Here is a 12,578-nt window from a genome sequence, read left to right on the forward strand (position 1 = left end):
TATGTATTATTTCATTGTCACTTTTTATTTTTAATTAAGGGCAAACAATAGCACAGTACACTTGCAATGCAAACATCCTCTAAAAATGTAATAATTTAAAAGACAAATTTACAGTGTTTTTAAAATATCAAACCAAGGATTGCTTGGGATGAATAAAGTTTGATACATCCATCCTACCTACATAATAAAAACACAAATTTTCAATTATATTTAACATTTAGAGTAGAGAAAGCTGTCCATTACTGTTTAACTGTAGCCAATGATTAATATGCTTTTGGGTGAAATATCTTTTGTGTTTGTTTTGTCTTGCAGTTGAAGGAATACAGTATGTGGAATATCAACTTATCCATTCTATGATCTCAGTTCAATTGTATTTATATAGCGCCAAATCACTGCAGAAGTTGTCTCAGGGCACTGCACAGTAGTTTAATTACATCAATTGAAAAAAAACATCATGCAAAAATATTTGGTTAAATATAGTGTTTAGTATTATATGATGTATTACCATCAAATAATTGTTGACAATTATACACTTTTTTTTTGTCCCCACTAATGGCAATTTTCTATTAACAGCTCTTATACTGGAAACCCGAGCCCTTACATATGAGGAAACATCCTATGAATACATACCTGATGAGTTGCAATGGGACAGTGCAGACGAATTGTGTTACCAGCGCTCTGGGGCCTTAGCGAGTATCTCCAGTCCTCTTGAAAATCAAGAGATAAAGAACTATTTAAAGTCTGTGAACATCTCTGAAGCTGTGTGGATTGCCAAGAAAATCACAACTCATCTGCAAAGTAGGTTGACTATTTATTCCTGAGCTGTCTTATGCTTGATGTCATGACACAAAACCTCAGCAGACCTGGTCAAGTATGGCCTGGAGGCCACATACGGCCTGCACGTTTTCACTTTTAGTGAATTTTCCGACACCTCCAGCAATTATTATTCCCAAAAAAGAGAGCAGCAAAAATTACAACAGTGGTCCTAATATTAGGAGCATTCTGATTTCCTGCTTAGTGCAGGGGGAAGAGAATTTGGCCTGATGATATTGTAGGCAAATTATCAATTATTTAATGTATAATGCTTCAAACTAATTTCCCACCCCTGCTTAGTGTACCTCACACATTTAGCTTTTATATCACAATATCAATTTAGTTTTATGATGGTGACAGTAAAAAACTGGAATGGATTGTTTTTGTTTTCAATCAGATAACGGATGGATGGATATTCCTTACAGGTAGGCTAGTAAAGGCTGCATAGTTTTAAAGTTGTCCAGGAATGTGGTAAATGGGCATTCACTTGTATAGTCTATAGTAAATGGACTGCTTTTTATATATTATCTACACCATATTGTGCCCAAAGTGCTTTACAAAGCCTCCCATTCACACACACATTCATACATCAGTGGTCAGCTGTAGGACTTTGCCAGGTCCACTGGGAACTAATTAGGGTTCAGTGTCTTGCTGAAGAAGACTCTGACATGGTCACAAGGGCTGAGGATCGAACCCACAACCTCCCGGAAAAAAAGCTTCCTGCAAAACTTTGATTATCGAGTTCATCGGCCGATTAGACCGGAAAATGCCCATCCTCTTCACAAGTTTCCGTCTATGGGGATTGGGCACAGTGACTTTTTAGATTTACGCTTCAACCCTAACTGCGTTGCAATTTCCACCATTGTTTCTTATTCCACCCAGTCATATATTAATGAGTTCCAGCTCTGTGCAAATCTGATCCAAGGAAAGCCTGTGCATCTGGCTCTGCTCGTACATGCTATTCATGGTGCTTCCCAAGAATTCTTCAACCCCGACGGCTCCTGGCACTGGATTTGCGTTTCTTGGAATCAGAATGGTGAACGCTGGACACTATTAGCTGATGGCCATGTACTGTAACCTACAGCGGGAATGGCTTGAACACTTGTGACAGCATTGGGCCAGATGGCCTTTTTATTATCGGTCAGGAGCAGGACACCTTTGGGAGCTCATTTGACAAGGATGAGTCATTCTCAGGCAGCATCACTAAGATTCACATATGGGATCGGGTACTGAACAGAAGTGAAATGAACTCTGTGGAAAAGGAGTGTATACCCAATACATCTGGACTGATTTTCAAGTAGAACTGGGTATCAATGGAAACAACGCTGTGGAGCAGCAACCCATGCAATGGTAAATTGGGCAGCTTTCGGCATCATCAGAATGGGAAAAAAATGGAAGGCTACCACATTCAATTAAAGAAGATCTCATCAAGAACAGACACAAATCCAGTGCATGCACATGGTTTGGCACTGCAGCTTAGCTGCTGCACTGGTATTAGGGCTGGGTATGGTTGCTGTGAAGAAAAACAATCACAAAGAGACTATTCGAAATTCATTTTGGAGTGCACACGTCATGACTTTCACATGTGCCAAAAATCTGAGATGCATTTATGTGCGGACTCCACCCATTGGGCAAGCCAAGCAAGATGAGATAAATGGTGGGAAACAACAACAACTAAAAGACAAAATCGAAGAAAAAAAAAAGATTATACAAGGAATGTGGTTGTGAATGTTTGAAAATATCAGGAAAATGATCAAATCCTAAACTTTAAAAAAATAATGAGCGTATGATGCACAGTGTTCATAGTATAGTTCCTCCAAACTGCTACCAAAACCTCTTTTGTTGCCAGTTCTGAAGTAATAAAAGAAAACACTTAAATTGTAACACAGTGATAGAATTTGGTAGTATATGGTATAAGAGAAAGTCAACAACTGACTAAAGCAAGATTTTATTAAACTACTTGCAGTATAAACAACACAAAAATTAGAGTGGAGAGAAGTTCTTCCCCACTTTGGCAAACTTAATAAGTTAGTAAAAGCACACATGCTCATTGTTAATGTTTAATGGGTTTGTGGTCTGACAGAATTTCTCTTTAGCCTGTTTCCCCCGCTCTACTCAATTTAAGTTCCTTACAGTTCTTGTTAAATGTTTTGTGACTCACATCACTTGTAATCCACCCATAAAAACAAACTCTGTCCCATTCTGACATCATAGTCCCCTATGACTATTGAGAGTCCAACACGCTCCTCCTACTGGGATGAATGTGTAGAAAAGACAACATATTTATACTCCTGGAACAACTTGCTGCTCAGGAACAAACTCTTATCAGGATTTTTTCAATCTCTTAGGTGCAACAGAATGAAAAAATGTAGGCTACTTAAAAAATTAGTTGGCTAACGTTAAACAATGGATCACGATCATGACATTTGGTCCTACATTAGTTTCCTACAAATTATTATTATTATTATTACTATTATTATTAACCCTCCTCTTTTTTTTTTAATCTAGGTAACATATCTGTCTTTTTGGGCTCCATATTGGACGGAAAGCCCTTGGAGAATCAGACATTTTCCTTAGAGTTTGTGCACAGCCCTCAGCCTGATGAAGAGTGTGACATTTTTGACCCTGTTACAGGGAGCTTGAGCCACGACAATTGTGACTCGTTCAGAGGAGCTGTCTGCCAGTATAAGAAAGGTACCTTTGACAATGTGTATTGTGATAATGCTAAGACATTTTAGGTGTGCATTACAGTTTGGAAACAACTGTTTAAGATGACTATCTTTTCAGTATAATAATTGTCTTTTTAGCTTGCTAATTGTGTTAATTCAACGGTATTTTGTTAGTTATAGAAGTTCAGGATGTTTTCCATTCCCCAAAGACACCGTTCGTCAGCATATTGAGCCAGTACCCTTTAACCAGTCCCGTGAGTTGAACTTTCTGAATGTCTTTTGTTATTGTTGTAAATGTTAAGTTTTAAGACACAATTTTAATAAACTATTGTAGGACTATAATCCTGCATAATAGTTCACTTGAATTGACTAATATATCATTGTCTTTTTGGTGTGATTAGAGTGACGTTGCCTCCTGGGACAGAGAGATAAATTTACTGCATCTGCTGGCCCAAGATATCCTGGAGACAATAGAGGCTGGTGGGCCAAATGTCCTCACATCCAATGATATCCACTTTCTAGCCCAAAGGATGGAGATGGGCTGGTCTGCTCTGGCTAGTAGCCATGCAGCCGGCACTAATGCAGCAGAGGCCATGGCGTCCATTGCGACAGATTACGTAAAGATGTCGAGTGTGATGCTGGAGCCTCATGTGGCTCAACAGTGGATTGGTTTTACAGATGACGGGGTGAGGATTGAACAAAGCATCCTCATTTGATAAAGATGGGCCTTCATTTAATTTGTCTTTTAAAAATAATGACAGATGCTGGCTGAGCCTTTTTTATTTAATTTAATGTTCTACAGCCTAAAGCTTGGCAAGACGGATTTCGCGTGAATGTATTATCAAGCCCATCGAATTGTCAATTGGCCAAAATTCCTTACATGATGAATATTTTTCCTTTCTGATTTTCTTCAACAGATCAGCATGGGACCATTTACTATCGTCAATAGCATTGACAATCTTACTGAAACTCTGGCAGACATACTTTCTGCTGAAGGAAAAAGCTTCTCACTTTCTACCAAGAATATAGGTACTAAAACATCTTAAGAAAATACTGTGACATATTAGTAGTTTAACTAACACATATTTTATTGGTGTTACTTTCTCTAGAGGATCACACATATCAGAAAGGGAGTCATTTTTACTGGTCTACTGAATGAATGACGTGTGCATCATTCATTTCTTTTGTTTGACGTTGTTTCTTGTGCATTGCACATATCTGCTTTGAATTTACTCATGTGTTTTCTTTGCTCTGTGGCTTCTGCTGTCTTTGTGAGTAGATGTATTCATCAGGAGACACAAGCTGACTGAAGAAAGCTGCTGTCAAACATTTAACATCAGCTTCAGCACAGTTAGCGGAAATAACCAGGATGAGCTGCTTATCCCAGACTCTGAGTTACAGAGGATTCATAAACTTGGTAACCAAAATACACACGTTGCAAAACAAAGTCTTGCTGTTCTTTAATTTGTTACGCATTATAAGCACAATTTATTTTCTGATTTTAGGACATCAGGATGTGATGCTTATTCACACTCATTACAGCCATTTGAACGAGATTGTATCTGGTGCGGCACAGCCTTTTCTAAGTCAGCAAGAGAAAGTGAAAAGGTTGGGATTTTAACGATCCTATACTGTGAAATTATCATGCTGGGTTGGGTTGGAGAAAATGTAGGGATTAGTTATGGTCACTCTTAACTCAGTGCCACCAAAATGTCTTGATTTTAGTGTTTGTTTACAATAGTTTTTAAAAGAAAAATACCAAGTGTTATGTATCTGTAGTGCGTTTCGTACACATGGTACCTTAATATGCTTTACCTGATTAAAAGTACAACTTTTAAAAGCATTTAAAAACAAACAACTAAGGATTAGTCCCTGGGTGGTATTGGGACCATTTTGGGCATTTTGATGGTTCTGACCAGGCTATTTCAAAATAAAATACGGGTTGAAAATAGAGTACAGAAATAAAAGAGGGCTTACTAAAATTCTTAAAAGAGCATACAGTGCAAGAAAAAAATTAATAAAATAAAAATGCTTTGAGAGAGAGAGAGAGAGAGAGAGAGAGAGAGAGTGAGAGAGAGAGAGAGAGAGAGTAGTTTTTACTTAAAAAAAATACTGACTTAAAAATATTCACACTTGAGGCTGACTTTGCTTCTATTAGCATGTTATTCCATTTGTTTGCAGCATAACAATTAAATGCTGCTTCACCATGTTTTCTTTGAACTCTGTACTCCACTATTTGTTGTGGGTTTCAGACCTTTGATCCCTACTAGGTTTATATGTCCTGAACATTCCTTTAATATAACCACGACCTAAACTATTTACTGATTTATAAACTAGTAACATAACTTAAAATTATTCTATAGAATTCTATTGAAGCTAGTATAAAAACTTAAGAACAGGAGAAATATGCTTTGATCTCTTCTCCTTATTTGTCTTCTTGCGAAAAAAAAAGCATCTACACTCAGTTAGTTTAAGAGTATACCCTAAACTGTCCATTGGTGTCCATGTTTCTTGATCTACTGTATATGTACCCTCAGTAGATTGACCACTAGGCCAATCCCCGTTCTCGAATACGTTTACCGACATTAAGTGAGGGTGTCTCCTTCCTTAGGATTCTCTCAGGTCACCTGGCTTCTGCTGTCATATCAGCCACTGTCCGTGATGCTTCAAAGACCCAAACGATCCCCGTTGCTGTCGAGTACTCGCTATCCTCGTCACATGTGGTAATGATAAGCATTGCTTTTACTCTCTGCACACAATTCGTTAGGTGTCTTTTTCAATGCTTTTAAAGTGTGAGTATGCGTATTTTTCCCAGGTCTTAGTAAAAAAAAAAAAAAAATACTCAACATTATTAATGTAACAAATGGGCAGGAATATTGATTCATTGATTTAAGTCTTAAGAATTAAAATGATTGCCAGGTAATCGTGTGATCTTGCAACTCAGGCAAATTGAAGTGCACTACTTGGCTGCAAATAGTTTACACTTCAAAAGGCCGTGATGTAATCTTAGCTGTGGGAACTTTACCTTGGCCAGGCGGCATTATTCTACTCAGTACAACATTGGCGTTGAAACAGTAGTTTGTAACATTCAGAGAGAGATTCTCCCATCCCATTAAAAATATTGGGGGAAAAAGAAACAATGAATTCATTGATTTTCATCTTCCTCCTAGTTGATTGATTAAATTAAGTGAAATGTCCCTCCCTAATCACAGTTGACTGGCATACTTCACCTTTTAAATATTAAAAAGGAGTTACTATATCACCTTGAACCCATACCATTAATTTCTTCCAATCTCACTCCTCTTGCTATATGAGCCCCTCTATAGAATTGTCATTAAATTGCAAGTAAATTCAACACATTTTACCATCCAAAGATATATATATATATATCGGTGAATGTGTTTCTGCTTCTAGGTGGAGTATGCACAGAGATATTCTCCAGTCTGTGCCTTCTGGAATTTTAGCCTGGTGTAAGTTTCATCAGCAAAATAATGACTGCATCAGTGTTATCTAATGACTGAGTTAGTAATTTTGGTATACTAATTTGTGTTGATGCATAGGAATAATCATACCAGTGGCTGGTCCAGTGAGGGCTGCAGTGTGATCTTTGCTGGCTCTGGTGTTACTTCCTGTCTATGCAACCATACCACCAACTTTGCAGTCTTGATGAATTACTTAAAACCAAAGGTGACTCACAAGCGACAATCCAAGTGTTCTTCCAGTTTTAAAACATATTTTTTGTATTGCAATTTGTTTAGAAAGAGGGACAAATTCAATAAGATTTAATAATCCTCCGCTCTTCTCTTTTACATGCCCATGTTTTACCGCATCCCAGTGGAGTCCTGAGGAAGAGCTTGTTTTGACCAAGCTGACTTTCATCGGCTCGGGAGCGTCGTTGTGTGCTCTGGTGGTGACATTGATGCTGTTCACTGTGTTGGAGTGAGTACCTGCTCACGCACAATATCACATGCCTTACAGTAAATGAGTGAAAATAAAGTTTTTACACTCGTGCGCACCTCGGCTGTCTGCAAATATAAAGCCCAATGTGTTAAAACATACAAATGGCTTTTACAGAACTTGATATTATGACCCCTTCATTTGAAAAATTAAATCTGAAACACTCCAGGACCAAAATGTGGAAACACAGTGAAATGAAACAGTGGAAAATATAACCAGTCTCTTGTGGTTTTGAGCTGATCACCATTGGATTTCATGCCCCACTGACATTGTTTTGTTTTATTTTTTTGCTTTGCACAATCATTTTGGTGCAGGTTGACATGGCTATAAAGCTTTTTATAGACGTGGTATTGAGAGAACCCCTGCCTTATACTGCTGACATGAACAGCGGAAAATATGGAGCTGGTCCCTATTTTCAGCAATAAGTTTCCACTTTTCTGGGAATACTTTCTACGAAATGTTGGCGTCTCTGTGGGAATTTTACAAAGCACATTTGTGAGGTCGGAGATAAATGATGCTGAGGCTGAGAGAGGGCCTGGCTCCCAGCCGTTTGATGTGGTTGAGTTCATGGGCCTTTGCACAGTTTTTCCACATAAAACATGTGGGTTTCAATGCATTGTCCATGTAGTCCGATGTGGCCACAGCTACTTGTTGATGTAAAGCAGCAACAGCACCACTGAGCGACATTTCCTTTTCTGAATAGATTTTTATTTATTTTATAAAGATAATTTCATTGGCTTGCAGTGAAGAAGAATGTAAAATAAATGGATAGAAAGAAGAAAGTAAAAATAATAATAATAATCTGCCTCGTGGCTGAACGCACTTTGGACCTGCAGCCCAATTGAGTTTAACATAATATATATATATATAAAATAGGAATTTTTAATGTGAAAATATTAATTTGGCTGGCATTGCTGCATTTTGTTCCAATTATCAAAAAAATGACTTTAACTAAATTTTGAGGAAATCGATTGAAATTTTATGGGTGCCACCAAGCACACAAACTGTAAAATGTGATATTTTTAGTGTAATTGTCCAAAGTTCATTGGGAAATGTTGAATACAGTACAGTTTTTAACAGTAGTATATTCTCTTGGTTCATCAAAGTTCATTTAGTTTGTTTAGCCTGATTTTTTGAAATAGTGATGTAAATTAGACACATATAAAGCTGAATTGATTTTATTACACACAAGGAGCAATACTGACACACATAGAGGAACAATCTCTCTTTAGTGGCTAACTAATAGAAGAATAAAAGTGTATATTAACTAAACCAGGGTTCACCAATTGCAGTCCTCAAGAGTTCGGAGTCGTGCAGGATTTTTATGTTTTCGCCTACCAACACACCTGATACTAAAGATCAGGATCTTTATCAGGCGTCCTGATGAGCTGATTATATGAATCAGGTGTGGTAGTGGGCGGAAACATCTAAAATCTGCAGGACTCCGGACCTCGAGGACCGGGATTGGTGAACGCTGAACTAAACCCTAAACTTAATTGCTCAGTCCTCTCCACTTTACCATTGCATCATCCACTCACCCACTACCCACTGGATATGTCTCTCTAAAAGTAACCATGCTATTCAGGGATTATCTTGCGTTTGCAACTGCGAAGGTTGGGTTGTTGGCTGCGGTCAAGTTCAACTACCCGCAGCACATTCTGCCACGGCAACAAAATCAGATGTGACGCCACACTCGGCACAGTCATTGACCACATTGATTGCACGTACATTCATCTCACTTTTTAAGCATGATTACTAACAATAATTGGGTCATTTTTATTAGCTATGGTGCCATTTTAGCCTTCTAAATATTTTTCTTTCAACTCTCAATACTTTTTTTTCATTTAATATTAAACAGTGTTCATTTTATAAAAGGAATAACCTATTGGTCCAGTTTAACATGTTATGATGTAACCATTTTTAAGATAGTTTTTTTTAACTAACTAATCTAACTGTGTCAGCAAACCTTTGCTAGCTTAGTTAGCTTTATGTAATGAACACAAAATAACTATATAAAGACTCAAATGACTGTAAAATTTAAAAAACAACAACAACAAACAAACAACACAATTACAGATATGATATCAACAATAATTGGGTCATTACTAGTAGCTATTCTGTGCCATTTTAGCTATAAAACTGTTTTGTTTCTTTTAACAGTCAAGAATTTATCATTTAATATCAATCAGGGTTTATTATACTGTAAGAAAAACCTACTGGTCCATCTTAACATGTTATGATGTAACCATTTTTTGAATAGGTTTGTTTAACTAGCTTAACTGTGGTTAGCAAACACTTGCTAGCTGATGTTATCTTTATGCAATGAACACAAAATAACTATATTGGCCTCTATGACTGTAAAAGTAAAAATTCAAAATACACAACCGATATGATGATAAAATGTAATAAGACTATATATACCCAACTGAAACAATGAAGGTCACTACAGTTTCTTGAGAAGCAGTCTTTTGTTTTACCTCACATCGCTTTGGCACCCATTGACCACAATTTACTAATAGTCAAAAAACAAAAACAAAATATATGGTGGCACCCCTTAACCATCATATATTGGAGAAATATTTTGCATGTGTGATTTCTAGATATATTGCAACACTTTTGGCTCCCAGCAGTCCCAAAGTGCATCTGCGGCCCACGTTGGCACTGCACGCTCACCCGCCTTGGCACGACCCCTTCACTCCAAAAAATAAAATAAAAATAAAAATAAATTCTTTGTGGCCCGGGTCGGTGCCAAGAGGCCAGGTGATAGTGGCTCTTATGGCTCATACTTTATAGTGCAAAATGTTTTGGTGCGCGCATATACAAGGGTGCCTTATAATGTCTAGTATAAAAAAAAAAGCAGCATTCAAATGGTCTTATAATGGGATTTAATGTCACAACAATTCGCTAAAAAGAGCACTATATTGTCACGGTTGCTACCATATTTTTTCCTCTGTGGCCACTATGAGTATTGACCAGGGCTAATCTTCTAATTACAGTTGTCTACACATGCGTTTACTCCAAAGGTTTATGGTAGCATTTTGTGGCTGTTAATTAGGAGAAGGGCCACAATGGGATCCTAATAGGCCATGAAGGAGCTGCTACCACCATTTATTTACTGTGTACTGTACTGCGTGCAACCTTGCATTGTACATATGATATGCGTACAAGCATTAAAGTGTATTATTATTTAGTGAGCAATAATTTAATTCAATAATCAATATCATTTTCAAATTTTGGGTTTCAAATGATTGCCTTTTGTGAGAGTTTCACCAATTTAAACTGATTTTTCACTTATTTTTCCACTAGCATACCTCGATCTGACAGGACATCCATCCATAAGAACCTGTTTATTGCTCTGATCTGTGCTCAAGTGATTCTGCTGTGCAGTGGCTCGGCTATTCACAACAAGGTGCAGTACAAAGGCATAATTACACACATTGAAACTAGTGACAAACAAATGACTTTTTAACAGGTAGTGAAATTTTGCATTCAATATATGATACATACTGTAGTTGAAATTCAGTATCATAGTAATACTAATATGCAAAATGTGTTTTTAAACGAGTTAAGCATAAACTGATACAGAAATCTAAATCGTTCCAATAATGTTGTACTCAATCATTCAACACCCAATGGCCAGTCAATAGTCACTAGTTGATCCTTTGACCCAAGGTCATGTTAGAGTGAGCTTCTTGGGGCTGATTTTTGAAAATTCATTAAATGGTTACAGATGTACAAAATAGCCTGAGTGATTATTGAGTAGGTCACCTGTCATTGAAAAAGAGGCTTTTTAGACAGATCGCTGTGGCTTTTAAATGATCATCCAAATATGTAAAATATTCTACATTTTCAATACACAAACAGATTTCCTGAAAAGTTGTGTTGGATAGTGAATGCATATGCTGTATATGTTTGTTTGTTTTTGCCAAGTAAACCAAGTCTATATATTCTCCAAAAACTAAATCATGCTTAAAAATAAATAAATAAATTAATCAATTGAGAAGGATCTTTGCAGTTGCGACAGTACCGACTCTTTGTTTGGGAAAGGAACTTGGAGTGAAGCATGTGTGACTAGTTTTGGGATAGATATGTGCTTTTGCTAATTAACCGGTAGGTTGTGCACAAATGTAACTCTGTTTGGCCAAATGAGCTTGCAGTTTTGAAAATGTCATCACAGTTTCAAGAAATGTGCCAAACCTATGGAGAAAAACTGTAATAGAGCATCTGAAACAGCAAATCTAACTTTTATATGTGGGCCCGCCTGTGTTGATGTGTTTGTAGGTTGCTTGTACACTTGTGGCAGCATTGCTCCACCTCTTCTTCATGGCTGCCTTTAGCTGGATGCTGGTTGAAGGTTTGCTGCTTTGGAGCAAGGTGGTTGCGGTCAACCTCAGCGAAGAAAGGCACATGAAGTATTATTATCTCATCGGCTGGGGTAAAACGATTTTATCTTGGCATATTCTCAGTTCTTTTGCTACCTTTAAAAGAACACCTTAATATAAAAATAGTATTTTCCAATTTCAGATTTGCCCTTCATCTGTGCCATCTTCCATTTTGCCCACATTTATTCCTATATTTTTATTTTAATATTACACTGTACACCGATCATTTAATTCTCCATTGTTGTTTCTTGTTCTCGTCTTGCCTACAGGTCTGCCAGTGCTCATAGTCACCATTACGCTGGCTTCGGCCTCAGGCAAATACTTGGCGGACGGCTACTGTTGGCTCAGTGTTCAGAACGGTGCCATCTGGGGCTTTGCTGGGCCTGTCATTTTCATCATCATGGTCAGTAAATTACCCCTGCACCATCACACAATTTACCGTAAAATCTAGGGCTGTCACAAACGGATCATTTTAGAATCGATTATCCTATCAATGATTCCATCGATTACTCAGGCAATCATTTGGTCTTGGCAATCGCAAATATGGTTGAACAATTATTAATTGTAGTTTCAAGTCATACATTTTTGTACGACTTTTTCCCCCCCAGCACTAGTGTAATGTATCTTGATCATTGCTGACATGAGTGATCATACCACATGCAAAAAATATTCACTTGTTGTATGCCTAAAACCTGTCTTGCAACAAGAGACTCAAAATTCAAATTGATGTTGCGCTTATGGTGTGTTTAATAATATT

General features: G+C 37.4%; 1 protein-coding gene across 2 annotated transcripts in view; it reads left to right on the top strand.

Annotated features, from left to right (window-relative positions):
- Nucleotides 1-12,578, top strand: part of LOC147165729 (adhesion G protein-coupled receptor D2) — an 85,221-nt gene that overhangs the window by 595 nt on the left and 72,048 nt on the right. The window contains exons 4-17 of one of the 2 annotated variants that reach the window (XM_086088930.1): nucleotides 574-798; nucleotides 3,322-3,507; nucleotides 3,657-3,736; nucleotides 3,884-4,168; nucleotides 4,400-4,511; nucleotides 4,762-4,899; nucleotides 4,988-5,090; nucleotides 6,094-6,205; nucleotides 6,897-6,952; nucleotides 7,043-7,169; nucleotides 7,318-7,421; nucleotides 10,746-10,848; nucleotides 11,721-11,874; nucleotides 12,091-12,224. In XM_086088930.1, the coding sequence (XP_085945056.1) occupies nucleotides 574-798; nucleotides 3,322-3,507; nucleotides 3,657-3,736; nucleotides 3,884-4,168; nucleotides 4,400-4,511; nucleotides 4,762-4,899; nucleotides 4,988-5,090; nucleotides 6,094-6,205; nucleotides 6,897-6,952; nucleotides 7,043-7,169; nucleotides 7,318-7,421; nucleotides 10,746-10,848; nucleotides 11,721-11,874; nucleotides 12,091-12,224 (1,919 nt within the window). The remainder of the gene's footprint in view (nucleotides 1-573; nucleotides 799-3,321; nucleotides 3,508-3,656; nucleotides 3,737-3,883; nucleotides 4,169-4,399; nucleotides 4,512-4,761; nucleotides 4,900-4,987; nucleotides 5,091-6,093; nucleotides 6,206-6,896; nucleotides 6,953-7,042; nucleotides 7,170-7,317; nucleotides 7,422-10,745; nucleotides 10,849-11,720; nucleotides 11,875-12,090; nucleotides 12,225-12,578) is intronic. The other variant, XM_086088931.1, reaches the window with a different exon arrangement.

Source organism: Leptonotus elevatus, chromosome 11, assembly GCF_054856555.1.
Source record: "Leptonotus elevatus isolate MCC_2025b chromosome 11, RoL_Lele_1.0, whole genome shotgun sequence".
In the NCBI taxonomy this organism is placed as follows: domain Eukaryota; kingdom Metazoa; phylum Chordata; class Actinopteri; order Syngnathiformes; family Syngnathidae; genus Leptonotus; species Leptonotus elevatus.